This window comes from Phoca vitulina, unplaced genomic scaffold (assembly GCF_004348235.1).
Source record: "Phoca vitulina isolate PV1807 unplaced genomic scaffold, GSC_HSeal_1.0 scaffold10, whole genome shotgun sequence".
Taxonomy (NCBI): Eukaryota; Metazoa; Chordata; class Mammalia; order Carnivora; family Phocidae; genus Phoca; species Phoca vitulina.
The window spans coordinates 26,996,215-27,011,165 of record NW_022589713.1 but is presented as its reverse complement, the minus strand read 5'-3'; the positions used below and the strand labels follow the sequence as shown (position 1 = coordinate 27,011,165).

The 14,951-nt window shown below is 42.3% G+C and overlaps 1 protein-coding gene across 5 annotated transcripts in view; it reads right to left on the bottom strand.

Annotated features, from left to right (window-relative positions):
- Positions 1 to 14,951, bottom strand: part of OXNAD1 (oxidoreductase NAD binding domain containing 1) — a 40,991-nt gene that overhangs the window by 22,969 nt on the left and 3,071 nt on the right. The window contains exons 2-4 of one of the 5 annotated variants that reach the window (XM_032408753.1): positions 11,357 to 11,409; positions 9,206 to 9,332; positions 8,859 to 8,922 (exon numbers count right to left, since the gene is read on the bottom strand). In XM_032408753.1, the coding sequence (XP_032264644.1) occupies positions 8,859 to 8,922; positions 9,206 to 9,324 (183 nt within the window). In that variant the 5' untranslated portion in view covers positions 9,325 to 9,332; positions 11,357 to 11,409. Of the gene's footprint in view, positions 1 to 8,078; positions 8,259 to 8,858; positions 8,923 to 9,205; positions 9,333 to 11,356; positions 11,473 to 14,951 lie in introns of those variants that run through there. The other 4 variants (XM_032408752.1, XM_032408754.1, XM_032408755.1 and 1 more) reach the window with 4 other exon arrangements.

Genomic DNA, 14,951 nt, shown 5'->3' with positions numbered 1-14,951 from the left:
TAAAAACATAGCCAAGAGCTAGATTATTTCATTTATAACAGTTTAACAGGCATCTGTCGGATTCATTGATAAAACTAAATAGCTTTAAAAACATCTTCAAGAGTCACCTGGTGGCAGGGAAACCAACATTCACAATCACTGAGGGGGAGCCAGGCAGAGGGACACCGAATTTCAGCTGGAAGGTGAGCATGCTTCATAATCAAATGCTAGACTATGTAAAATGAAATCAACAACCATTTGCTAATGTTCAAAAATAAAATTCAATGAAGAAAGAAATTACACTTTCTGTTAAAAAGTCATATTTTCATTTAGATAGTCTCTATGAACAAAAATGTTCACAGGTGCTTTATGCTTATTGCTATTAATACAAACGGTAATACACCTGTTGCTATTAGTCCTAATAATCTGGGCAAAACTGCTCTAATGGGTCACACAAAATATGTTGCACGATTCATGATTTTTAAAGACATGCCTTCCTATTAACACTTTATTTTATTCAATTAATGCAAATCTACATACTATATAAAGATTTCTAGTAAAGTGGATTAAAAACATTAGCAAAATCTTTTTGAAGGCCACATCTTATTTTATTCCGGAGCTAGTTTCATATAATTAAGATCTGTAATCACGGCCCTTGTTATATGCCATTCTTTCTTTACTTTTATGAGTAAAGAAAACATGATGGAGAAACTATACGTTTTACCATTTGTACTTGTTCTCATGCTTAATGGATCAAAAGATTTCACAACTGAAACCTCAACTAGCCATGTCCTAAGTTAAAACACATGGCAGGAAATGAAGTTTTCCATAAAATAACATTTAGACTCTTCTACTGTTCAATAAAATAACAATACATTTGCCAACTTTTACTAGCACACATTTTTAATGGTTTGATGGAGTCAGCATCTAAAAGGAAATTCCATCATACTGATTTTAAAAAATGGTTTTAAGTAGGGTATTTTGTTGTTACTGTTGCTGCAAAACTCTCTGTGCAGGAAATAGGTCTTTCTTTGGGAAACCTAGCTGGCTTCCTCTGTTCACTCCCATTCATTCGTTTGCTGTTTAAAAATTTAGACAAAGCCAGGATTAGAAATAACCTTAAACAAAAATACCGTTAGGGCACAGAGAATTTCAGAGTCAAAGGAAAATTTAGTCATTGTCCAAAATAGTATATCATTTTACACATAAGGAGATCAAGGCCCAAAGACATTATTAAATTGTGGCAGAAAACCAATCTGATGAGTAGGAATCTGACTAAAAGAAACTGGTTTAACTGAAGTGATTTATTGACAAGGAAAGACCACAAATTCCTGTCAACTGGACAACTTTGTAAGTAGCTTCTGCCTGTCCACACCTCATCCTGGCATGACAAATGGATTCTCCTTGCTCCTACCAAAGGCCAACCCGTCCACTTGGGCTGAGTTTCCTCTCTGCTTTCTCCAGCAGTACCCTCTCTCACATATCCCCCCCCTCCCCTCTCCACGAGACACACGCGAGCACTTGGGTCTTCCACCTTACGTAACGTCAGCTGCGAACACCTATGTATGACTTAACATGCTCCAGGCCCTTCACATACACTCATTCATGCATTCTTTGCAACAACTCTAGAAAGCAGGCATTATTATTGTCATTCCCATTTTTTGGAAAAGATTTATTTATTTATTTGTTTATTTATTTATTTTAGAGAGAAAGAGAGCACAGGCGGGAGGGGCAGAGGGAGAGGAACAAAGAGAAATCTCAGGCAGACTCTATGCCGAGATCGGAGCCCAACGAGGGGCTCAATCCCAGACCCCAAGATCATGACCTGAGCCAAAACCGAGAGTCGGAGGCTTAACCGACTGCACCACCCAGGTGCCCATCATTCCCATTTTATATATTACAAAACTGAGCTCCCAAGGCCAATAAGTGGCAAAGCAGAGATTCAAATCCAGGCATCTGGCTGCGGTGCTTTGCTACTTCTCCAAAGAAAAACAAAACAAGCCTCTCCCTTAATCCAGCTGTCTGGCCATTTCTCTGCTCCCATTCACATAAAACATTTTCAAAAGTTATATATGGCCCTGGCTCTGCTTTCTTCTCTCCCCTTCTCCCCCCAACACAGTCCAGTCAGGCTTTTACTCTCCGCAATGCACTACCGGTCATTCTGGTCACCACCACCCATTTTGCTACATCCAGTGATGCCTCTCAGCGCAGAGTTCAACAGTTGGCCCCTCCCCCCTTGAAACACTTTTTCCTGGCCTCCCCAATACCCTGCTGATTTCCCTCTGGCCTTGCTGTCCCTCTCTTCTGCTGCACCTCTAAATATTGACACACCCCAGGGCTGAGTCACGGGCTCCCTTCCCCCTACTCTCCACATGGCTAAAACCTTTTATTTCCAGCAGTGAACTCCAAACTCATGTCCAACTGCTGATTTGAATTTCCATTTCAAATGACACATCCAACTACAAAACTCTTTTATCTCCCCAACTTTCTTCCTTTTTATTATTATGGGAAATTGAAACATATACAAAACTAATAGAAATAGTATAATGAGGGGCGCCTGGGTGGCTCAGTCGGTTAAGCGGCTGCCTTCGGCTCAGGTCATGATCCCAGGGTCCTGGGATCGAGTCCCGCATCGGGCTCCCTGCTCTGCGGGGAGCCTGCTTCTCCCTCTCCCTCTGCCTGCTTCTCTGCCTACTTGTGTTCTCTCTCTATCTCTCTGTCAAATAAATAAATAAAATCTTTAAAAAAAAAAAAAAAAAAAAGAAATAGTATAATGAATCTCCATTGTACCCATGACCCAGATTCAACAGTCGATATGAGCCGATGAAACTCATGGCTAATCTTGTTTCATCTATAACTCTACCCACACTCCACCTTCCCACCCCGGATTATTCCAAAATTGAGCACTTTGTTTCCCCTCCTCCAACTTGTTCTCCATCTTAGCAAATATATACCACCATCCTAATCTACTCAGATTATTCAAACCCCAAAGCTAGAAGTCTCTTGGTTTCTGCTCCTATCGCACCCACTACAGCCGTTCCACCCCCAATCTGTGCATCCCATCAGCCCTCCGTCTTAGCTCCACCCACTGTTCCCCATCCCCACCACTACCACCCTACTCTGAGCCTCCATCACTTCTCCTGGGACTGTGTCCTTAGCCTCTAGCTGGTGTCAAAGCCCAACAAAAGCCGTGTTCTACCGAGCAAAAAGGTGACCCATTTCACCCAATGGGTCACCCATATGCCCAATCATATGGCATTTCCCTGCTTAAAACCTTTCATCCCGGGAGCCTGGGTGGCTCAGATGGTTAAGCGTCTGCCTTCGGCTCAGGTCATGATCCCAGGGTCCTGGGATTGAGTCCCGCATCAGGCTCCCTGCTAGGCGGGGAGCCTGCTTCTCCCTCTGCCTCTGCCTCTCTCTCCCTCTCTGACTTTCATGAATAAATAAATAAAACATTTAAAAAAAAAAAAAAAAACCTTTCATCCCCCTCAGAATAAAATCCCAACCCCTTATACAAGCCCGTAATAGTTTATACAACCTGGGCCCTGCCTAATTCTCATCCTACCACCTTCCTCTGAACACACCAAGCTCATTTCTGCCACGAAGCCTTGGCTCTTGTCTGTTCCTCTACCAGAAATGCTGTGCATGTGGCTGGCTCTTTTCCCCTGTTGTCTTGGCTCCAGTGTTACACACCAGTTTAGAACAGCACCCCTGCCCCCAGCCATTCTGGCCTCCCATGACTCCGCCCTGTTTTACTGCCTTCAAGGATGTATGACATCTGACACTCTCTGGTTGATCTGCACCAGAATGAAGCCCCACATAGAGCAGCGGCTCTGCCTGCTTCGGGCACTGCTGCAGGGCCTGCACCTGGAACAGGTACTCAGAACAGGACTGCTGGATCAAAAATAACATCTATTTCATCGGATTGGATCCCCTAGGGGAAAAACAGAAAAGGGCCTGGCCTTTCAAATGGCTTAATTTATTGAACAAAAGTGTGTCTGTGAAAAGCACTGACACTACACATTCTATTTTTTATTTTTATTTATTCATTTGAGAGAGAGGGAGAGAGAGAGAGAGAGAGAGCACGAACAGGGGTGGGGGTCAGAGGGAGAGGGAGAAGCAGACCCCCTGCTGAGTGGGGAGCCCGACGTGGGGCTCAATCCCAGGACCCCGGGATCATGACCCGAGCTGAAGGCAGATGCTTAACTGACTGAACCACCCAGGCGTTCCCTACACATTTTAGACATTAACAAGTTCTGGGCATTGCTAGAAAGTAGCAGTATAGGCAAGTCCTCATTTTTCACAGCTCTACCTCTATAGATCCATATAATACACTCGCATTATCACCTCATCTCTTGAGATGGAGGCCGTCACCGTTCCTACTTTAAAGTCACTCATCCAAGGCAGTTCAGGTAATCAGCCACAGAGGTGGCATTAACACTTGTTTATGCGACTCAGTACCACATCGGCACTGTGCTGGGTACTACGGCTACAGCCTGGCTGTGCCGGGCCTTCCACCAACAAGCCCCGCTCTCTGCAGGCTTCCATCCCGAGTGGACTGACTTGTGCATCCTGAGGAGCCCCAGGCCAGCTGCCTGGCCATCACACTACACCTCCCTGGGAGTCTCACCAAAAGACTGGGCCCAGGCCCTCCACAAGCCACACAGCTACCTCTTGGTGGTGGCCGCCGGAGGTTTCTCCCCACCATGCTCTGCTGTCGGAGCTGACAGTGTGGTAAGGCTGGAATGCCAACTACTGTTCATCCTAGGCTGGATAATCTCTCAAAGGCTATCAGACTCCAACAAGCACAGCAAACTGGTCTCCAACTGTTAGAAACATTCCATATTAAAGAGATGCCTGCCACATAGGCCCCCAAGTTGAAGGCCATTCCAGCATACAATCTGCCCAGAATGGGTAGGTGATGACTAGCAGAGAATTGTAAGGCTTCAACTCAGGACACGGTCCAGATCTCTAGCTAAGCAGCTCATCCCACTCAAACCCAAGCCTCCGCAAAACCACAAATCAAGCAGACTATTAGCACTCAATAGTCAGCACGGGGCCCATAGGACCCCCAAAGGTCTCTGTCCCAGGAGCCAAGCCATTTGACTTTATTAACTACTGTACCAGCCCCAACTCTCTCCACAGTCAAGTTTTGATTTGGAACAGAGATGAGGATATGTGAAATTTATCTTCCATTGTGTTGCTCAAGTAAACTTGGTCTAAATCAAGTGTCACATTGTTCTGTTGTAGTAGAAAGAGAAACCAATTTGATATCAAAGATCTGAATTCAAGACCTGAGATCCCCACTTACTAAACAAGTCCTTTAAATGTAGGCCACAGCGTAATTTTCATCCCAAACAGGGCACCTGTGAGAGTGAAATGGGATGCTAGCCTGGGCAAATCAGGAAGCAGCGTCACTGCATCTAAATCTCTGAAATCTTAACTTCCTCATCCGTGAAATGCGGTGAGGATCCCTTCACCCCCCCAGGGTGGTTGTGACAATCAAGTAGCAACTTGATATAATAGAGTGCTTTGTCAACAAAAAGGTAATGATACACATAAGGCATTTTTGGATAAGGCTTAGGCTTCTAGAAGAAGCAAACTAGTAGAATTGAAAAAGGATTAGTGGTTTCTCCACAATGAATTAGGTGCATAAAATCAGTCTCTTCTGATCAGAGTCCAACTAGAACTGAGGTCAAGGACTTTATGTATCATGCTCAGGGCGGCAACCCTAACCTAGCCTAGTGTCTGGCATATTTCCAAATAAATGCATATGAATTCGTCATTTAAAAAATGCTTTCCTTACCAAACTCTGCCACCGAACTGAAGGACGAGTCCATCTTGCTCAGTGGGCCGGCCTTCTAGAGGCCAAGCATGGAGTGACCCCTCCAGTGAAATCTTAGTCTGGCTTCAACAATCCTTACAGCATTACATAATCTTACTTTTATCTCCGTGACATTTCTAAGGTTACCCAGACTGCTTATTCTTTGATCCTTAAGAAAAAAATGTGAACTTGAACACAAACAGTCAAATGTCATCCAATTCAGACCTCAGCTTCCTGCATCAACATGACCTCAGGCTGGTTACATTTATAGCCCCAGATAAGAAAGAAGCATTAACATCATAATATGGTCATTCAATAAATTCTTCAGAGGAAACTCAAGCCCTAACAAGGGAAAAACATTTCTGGGTGGGTGAGTGCTCTATTCTTTGCCCACTCCAGGAGGGGCAGCAGGGTCCTTAGGCCTAGGAGTCAGAAATGGGGCTGGAGCTTCCCTCTGGCCCAGGGAGAGCCACTAGCTTATCTCCTGGGCTCTGCTTCCTCTTTCATAAAATGCAGATACCATCCTGTTCTGAGGCTACTTCACAGACTTGAACTGAAGAGCAAGTGACATGCTGGGAGTCCTTTCTATAAAGTATACTTGCAATACAAATTAAAGGCAAGAGAGTTATGAGACGGTGATCCAGTTCCATTATGGCCCAAGCTGAGGTGCTGTTCATTTCGGCAAGTCCAAGGTTAGGTTCCTGCTCTATGGCTAGGAGCTATCCTCTGAGGAGCTGGGGTGAGCCCACCCTTCAGAGGGTGACCTTATATCCTCTGAAGCTGTAGCCCAGACATCATTTGGCTTTATCCAGCTCTTCCTGGCTCCCAGTTCCCATTCTGTTTGGGAGACGAGAGGAAATCAGGAACAAAGAAAAAAAGAATTGCAATTGGAAAATTCTTCTGCCAAGGTCATACCATAGGTGCATTTTCTGACTTCTGGGCATTACAATTCTTAACTTTGCAATCACACTATTAGAGCTTACATTAACTTCCTGTGTAGTTTTTTTTAAAACTTTACTCAGGGACCCCTGGGTGGCTCAGTTGGTTAAGCATCTGCCTTCGGCTCAGGTCATGATCCCAGGGTCCTGGCATCAGGCTCCCTGCTCGGGGAGGAGTCCACTTCTGCCTCTGCCCCTCCCCCTGCTTGTATACTCTCTCTCCCTCTCTCAAATAAATAAAATCTTTAAAAAAAACAAAAAACAAGAAACTTCACTCAAAATAACCCCCAAGAGTCTCAATAATTTTGTCCTAGAAATTCTGAAATGCTACTCTAATTCAGGGATTGGCAAACTATGATCCACAGGCCAAATCTGGGTATTTTGATAAATAATGTTTTATTGGAACAGAGTTGCTCAGATTTGCTTATGTGTTACGTATGACTATTTCACACTACAAAGGCAGAATTTTGTAGTTGTAACTAAGACAACATGGCCCATGAAGAGTAAAATACTTACCGACCTTTTACAGAAAGTATACCAAACCCTGTTCTAATTCTACCTGCCTCAAAATACAACAGAAAAGAGTGTAGTCCAAGTTTGTTAAATAAACTGCTTTTTCTTCAAAACCAGCAAGGTGTCACTTTTTATTTTTTTAATTTTTTAAAAAAGATTTTATTTATTTGTCAGAGAGAGAGAGAGAGGTGCGCGCACAAACGGGGAGTGGCAGGCAGATGGAGAAGCAGGCTCCCCGCTGAGCAAGAAGCCTGATGCGGGACTCGATCCCAGGACCCTGAGCCAAAGGTAGACACTTAACTGACTGAGCCATCCAGGCGTCCCAAGATTTCACTTTTTAAAAAGAAATCCTAAAAAATCACACATTTACAGAATGAGCATTTTTGTATGTTGAGCAAACCAAAAAGAAAAAAAGTACTTTCAGATTTATCATCACTGGGAAAAGTGTATTTTCCTCCACATCCATAAATCTATTATGCTGAACTAATTTTACACAGACATCTCAAAAAAATATTGGTCTAAAACTGAATCCACAAACACATGACTCTTGATCTCAAAGCAATTTTCTTTAGTATTAGCTTGAAAAATGGAGCCTACACAATAGTCTTTTACATTAAAGTATATCTTACTATTAATACTAAAAATTAAATTCCTGCAACAATGAGATGTCTGACCATGTTTACAGAAGTGTATAATAGTTTTCTTACTGTTAGTTTGAATGTACTGTAACACTAAGCTAAATATATCTAAATATGTGAAGAATCACTCAAAAAGCAAAATCCAATATCCAATTTATGTTTGTAAAAGAAAATGGGATTACTCACTGAGGTAAAGGGTGAGGATCCTTTATTTCCCAGCCCTTGACAGCCCTTCAGTGGTAGGTTAGCTTTCTAGGGTCTGAATATGGCGGAAAAAAATCTGCACATGGGAAGGGTAACAAGAGCTCATCCACCTTCCTTTCTCAGATGTTAGTGCTTTCTCCTTTGATGAAATAAGAAGTTGTTCTAAAGTAGGGATAAGAACAAGGACTTTGAGACATGATGCCAAAAGAAACAAATAAAAAAATTTAGAAAGAAAGGAAAAGGTAAGCTACTCATAAAATGTAGGCTGTCAAAGTTCTATCCTTAAAATATAACTCTAAACATTACACATGTGAGGGTAGGTCCCTCAGTTGCTGCTATACTCCCTTTATCAAAAATTAATCCATTTAGGGGCGCCTGGATGGCTCAGTCGTTAAGCGTCTGCCTTCGGCTCGATCCTGGGATCGAGCCCCGCATCAGGCTCCCTGCTCCGCGGGAAGCCTGCTTCTCCCTCTCCCACTCCCCCTGCTTGTGTTCCCTCTCTCGCTGTCTCTCTCTCTGTCAAATAAATAAAATCTTAAAAAAAAAAATTAATCCATTTATTCTGTTTTAAAGGAAAAATGTGAGTATTTTGCTGTCATCTTTTCAAAGTCCTATCCGAAAAGTTCTAAACAAAAAAATAACAAACTTCCCCGGATTGTCCTTCAAAGGGATCGAACTCATCTGTGGCCTTCTCCATGAGCCGGTCATTACTGTGTACACTGTCCAGCCTAGAAAAGCTTGCCACAGCCCAAAGATACAAACCTCCCGACGAACGACACTGGCAGTTCTCTCCAAGTGATCAGTTTTCCTTTTGGATTTCATTATGCTTTAATAGAAAGCAAAATTAGATTATTATGTATTATCCTCATAAAAATAATTAGTTTCCCCTATAATATCATGACTATTCATAGTACACTCTAACATTACGGAGCCTAGGAAGTGGTCAGTGAAAATCTGCACATCTAACTCAAGTTTAACGGTCTCCGGATGGCATGCCTATTTAGGCAAGATGTTCTGATATGCCTTCAGGAGTCTGATGAGCCTCCCACGCACATCAGCAGGTCAGGTCTGTGAATCACCTCAAATGACACTGAGGGCCAGAAACCCACCTCGCTAGAGTCAGGTGGCGCAAAGCGCTGGCTGTCAGCCTCAGCGAGGCAGCCGGAGTGCAGACGGTCCCAGCAGAGCTTCGCAACAGCCCAGGGACCGCGACAGCAGCACAGACCATGGTGCCTCCTGCGCAAACATAAAACTGAAGTTAAAATACTTTAAGAAAAGGCAGGGAAATATCAGACAATTTCAGGGGCCAATGAAGAAGAGTTTGGATTTTTGTTGGTAGCCATATGAGCTGCTCTAACAAAACAAACAAAGCAATTAAAAGGCCTAACTCCACCCTGACAAAATTTCTGCCACTATTTAGAGCTGACTCACCCGACCCCCATAGTACATACCTACGTACTTAGTGGTGCCATCAAATATCCTTACCCTCTGTTAGTTTCCAAAATCACTAACCAAGCTCATGTGACTGATCTTACACTATTAGAGGAGAGGAGAGATTTTATAACTGCCTAATAATTGTATTCCACCCAACGAGCACCACGTAAGTCTTTAGTATTTCTTGCTAGATAAAGCGCAAGCAGCAAACTGTCCGAGGTTCACGGCCATGTGGATAAACCAACGGCAACTGCGTGCAGTCACACAGATGAGCATCACTAATATCACACTGAATGAAAAGAGTGAAAGCCAGACTCAAAAAAAGCATATATTGTATGAGTCCAGTCATAAAAAGTATAAAAACAGACTAACTTAATCTCCCACATTAGAAATCAAGTTAGCAGTTACCCTTGGGGAGGTAACAGCGGCAATGCTGTTTCTTCATCTGAATGCTGACTGCATGGGTATTTTCATTTTGTAAAAATTCATCGAACCACAGAAGATTTTTAGGGTATTAAAGATACTCTGCATGATACCATAGTGATAGTGATAGATACATGTCATTATACATTTGTCTAAATCCACAGAACACTCCACACTAAGAGGGAAGTAAACTACAGATTCTGGGTGATTATGATGTGTCAGTGCAGCTCGTCAGCCGTAACAGATGTACCACTCTGGTGGGGGACACCGATAATGGGGAAGCTACCCATGTGTGGAGGCAGGGAATACATGGAAAAATCTCTGTACGTACCCCTCAATTTCACTGTAAACTTAGAAATGCTCTAAAAAAAAAAAATTAAGTCTTAAAAAAATTAATCCTGTCCTCCAAGGATTTATGTACTTCTGTTTCAATAAAACGTTAAAAAAAAAAAAAAAGAAAAACCAGAAAGATTACCCGACATTTAAATTCTAAAACCTATAGGTTTATCAAAAAAAAGCACTGACGGTGAGTCAGATGATACATTTTTTTGATTCCTACCATTCTGTTATCCTCTGCCAATTTTTGACTATTTCTCTCAGATGGTCACATTTAACACATTACATTGCCATATATAGCTGTCCTATATTAGTTAGAGAATAGATGAAAATGTATGTACACACCCTTTTTTCTGAACTCTTTGGAAGGAACTATATAAATTAATTGTAAGAAATTTCATGTTAGAAAAATTCAAGCTAAGTGTGCTTACATTCCTACTCCATATTTGTTCGTTTAGTCCTTCATCTGACAAATATTTATTAAGAGTCCATTATGTTGCAGATACTGGGGATACAGACATAAACGAAACAAAGACCTTCTTAGGGAGCTAACGTTTTAGAAGATAGAGACAGAGGGCGCCTGGGTGGCTCAGTTGGTTAAGCAACTGCCTTCTGCTCAGGTCATGATCCTGGAGTCCCGGGATCGAGTCCCGCATCGGGCTCCCTGCTCAGCAGGGAGTCTGCTTCTCCCTCTGACCCTCCTCCCTCTCATGCTCTCTGTCTCTCATTCTCTCTCAAACAAATAAATAAAATCTTTAAAAAAAAAAAAGAAAAAAAGATAGAGACAGAAAACAAATAAAAGTAAATAATCAAGTGATGATAAAGTCAGTTATAACCAAGTCATATCAAAAGGCACTGCTTTCTAACTAAGAGATCTATTTCCTATCATAGTATGTCGTAGCACCATTGTGGGTAAACACGCTGCTCACCATTTTTCTCTCTAGTAAATGAAAAAAAACATGAGACCTTTCACCTCATATATGACTACTAAATGTAGTTTCTCTCCTTTAAATGTACTAAACCAAAAATGGTGCATTCATTGTTGAAAGAAGGAAGGCGAAACTTACTTTAGAAGTCCATGAGATTTTAGGAGTCATATACTGAAATTCTCACAAAGTTCCTGCAATGGCAGAGACGACATGTAAGAACCATGTTCTGGGAAACAGTGAAAAGGCACTCTCGGCTGTAAAAGGAAAGGCTCATTATAATCAGCAAGCATCACCTCACAGCAAGTCTACTCTTCACTACCTCCTTCCCATCAATTCTTCCCCCTTGTGTTTCCACTTGTCCCTTCTGATTGTTTCTCTTACTGCTTCCCTTTTTCAGCTTCCTTGGCCTGTCTTTAACTCTTGTTCCTTATGATACCCAACCCATGAAAGACCAGAGCAGGGGCACCTGGGTGGCTTAGTTGGTTAAGTGTCTGCCTTTTGCTCAGGTCATGATCCTGGGGTCCTGGGATCGAGCCCCATGTCGGGCTCCCTGCTCAGCAGGGAGTCTGTTTCTCCCTCTGCCCATCCCCTCCGCTCCTGCTCTCTCTCTCTCTCAAATGAAATCTTAAAAAAAAAAAAAAAAGACCAGACCAATGGCTGGAATGATATAGTTACATGTCACTTAAGGCCAAGTTCCCTGACAAAATTGAACTCATATATAGTTAATATGGTGACACTGTTCTGCTCAGTGTTTTAGATGACCGTGGCTAAAAAAAATTGTCCTCAAATAAGATAGACTTTTTGGTGATTATGCTGTTTAAAGGGTCTACTGCTCAACTGAACTTGAAAATAAAGAAGTGTTGGGGCATCTGGGTGGTTCAGTTGGTTAAGCATCTGCCTTCGGCTCAGGTCATGATCCCAGGGTCCTGGGATCAAGTCCTGCATTGGGCTCCCTGCTCAGCAGGGAGTCTGCTTCTCTCCTTCTGCCCCTCCCTGCCGTGCGGGCGGTGCGTGCGCTCTCTCTCAAATAAATAAACAAAATCTTTAAAAAAAGAAAAGAAAGAAATGTTAATTTTTAAAAGCTGTTCTCTTTAAAATTCTAAAATCTGGTTTTTGAATGCCAGTAACCATGACCAAGAGTGCCACCTACTGGTAAATAAAGGGTATTTTTATCAAATTGTGTTCAAAGGGCCCCCCAAAGCAATAAGGTATTAAAAACAAAAATAAAAGACAAAAATCTACCCATCTTTTGAAATACATCCAATAGTTTCATATATTCAATGTAAGTACTTGATTAGCTATAGAAAATTAACACACATTAAGGATTTTCTAAAATGATACAGGAAACAATATTCCATCAATGTTTCTATCCTCACAGGCCTTACCTCAACCAAAAAATTCTTACTTAACTCTATTTCTGAAACAGAAAATTATCTTATGATAAATAAATAAAACGTATCCACTTAAGCAGTAAAAAAAATTACTGCAGGCGACAGATTAAGATTTAAAACGAACTATACTGGTTTCTGTTCAATAAGTACACTCAATTTATTTAAGAATTGCTGGGGTGCCAGGCACTATTTTAGGCTGTGGAGACACACTAAAGAACTAGACACAAAGCCCTTGTCATCATGAAGCTTTTATTACAGTGTGTCCAGCCAATGATAGTAAACAGATAATTAATGAGACAAATAGAGATTACAATGAGTATGATAAAGGAAATGAATGGGGGAATATCAGGAAAGGTCTCTCTCAAGAGATATCTGAGCTGAGACCTGAAGGATGAGGAAGGGGCAGCAAAGCAGACAGTTAGGACAGAGCCATCAGCAGAGGCCCAATCACAGAAACAAGCCTACTCTGTTACAGGAACCACAGCCAGTATGACTGGAGAGCGGGGAGCTAGGTGACAGTGACAAGCGGTAAGTCCAGCAGGTAGACAAGTGCCAGATCACATCAGACCACGGAAAGAGTATGGCCTTTATTCTAAGGGCAATGGGAAGCAACTGAAGGGTTTGAATAAGACAGAAGAGGTTTACATTAAAGGGTCTAATTTACATTTGACCCAATGACCTAATTTACATTTACATTAAAGGAGCATTCAAGCTACTATGTAAAGAATGGATCACAGAGGGCAAGAGTCTCCAGTTAGAAGGCTCCAGTCTAAAAAAATAAAAAAATAAAAAAGAAGGCTCCAGTCTAAGATGAGAGCAGGATAAAGCTATAAGATGACAGAAGTAGATGAATAGGGAGTATATTTTGGAATTAGAGCCTTATGATTTGCTAACAGATTGGATGAGTTGTGAGAGTAGTTAAAAAAAAAAAGAAGAGAGAGGAGCGAGAAACCAAGAATGCCTCCAAGAGCATTTATACACTGAAATAAAATAAATTCACAGAACTATCATGGCACCTGTTGATTTAGAACCCTAAGTGTCAGTGAGGGAAGAAAGGGGCTCCCAGCATCTGGCATTTGGTAAGGGAACCCTAGTGGTACCAAAGTTACGGAGTGCTTGACCTGAAATCGTGCTTGACCTGAAATCGGTGGAACTGGGCTCAGGTCCGACTCCTTCCTACTTTTTCATCTTGGGCGAGTCACCTCTTAAAATGTTTAAATGTGAATGCCAATACCACTTCACTGGATTGCTGAGAGGCACAAATGTCTATGCAAGTGCCTGGCACGCAGGAGTGTTACTAAAAATCAAGTCAATACCATTAACCCCTGCCTTCTGCTCCCCGCCGAACAACCTAGAGACGCAGTGGCTTGAACTCCCCTCAGCCTGATATGCAACAGCATTCACAAAACACAGTTTCTATTCAGAATTACAAACTAATTCTAAATTCGATCACATGCTGAGAATTTTGGTCACTATTACTTTCCAGATCAGCAGTGTTAACATTTTATGATAAAAATAAGAATTTTTTTTTTTCTCTCATTAAACTTTTAGTGGGTCTCAAAATTCTGTGACAGATTTTTGATTAAGTTGTTTCCATTAAAAAGTACTGATTTTAAAAACTAATAACTTAAAACTGCCACATACACAAAAAACCACAAATGGTCGGCAAAACATTCTTCTTTCCTTCCGGAGGTTTTACGATGCATTGTATCATTAACCATTTTACTATTAAACTTAAATGGCCAACTGATACAAATAGTTCTGAGGCCATTCTTCCACCACTGATTAAGACTGGGGTGGCAGGTATTGGGGATACTATTCATTTAGCCTTCTGAGCTTTCTGGGCAGACCTGGTGACCTCGCCAGTTCCAGATGCCTTCTTGTCCACTGTTCTGATGACACCCACAGCAAGCGTCTGTCTCATGTCACGAACAGCAGAACGGCCCAGAGGAGGAGTCAGAGAAGCTCTCAACACACATAGGCTTGTCAGGAACCATATCAACAATGGCAGCATCACCAGATTTCAAGAACTTGGGACCATCTTCCAGAACGACGATCTGTCTTCTCCTTCAGCTCAGCAAACTTGCAAGCAATGTGAGCTGTGTGACAATCCAGCACAGGTGCATATCCTGCACTGACTTGGCCTGGATGGTTCAGGATAATCACCTGAGCCCCTGAAGCCAGCTGCTTCCACGGGTGGGTCATTTTTGCTGTCACCAGCCACACTGCCACGCCGAACATCTCTGACAGATACGTTCTTGACATAGAAGCCCGCGCTGTCTCCAGAAGAGCCTCACTCAAAGCCTCATGGTGCATTTCAACAGACTTGACTTCTTTTTGAA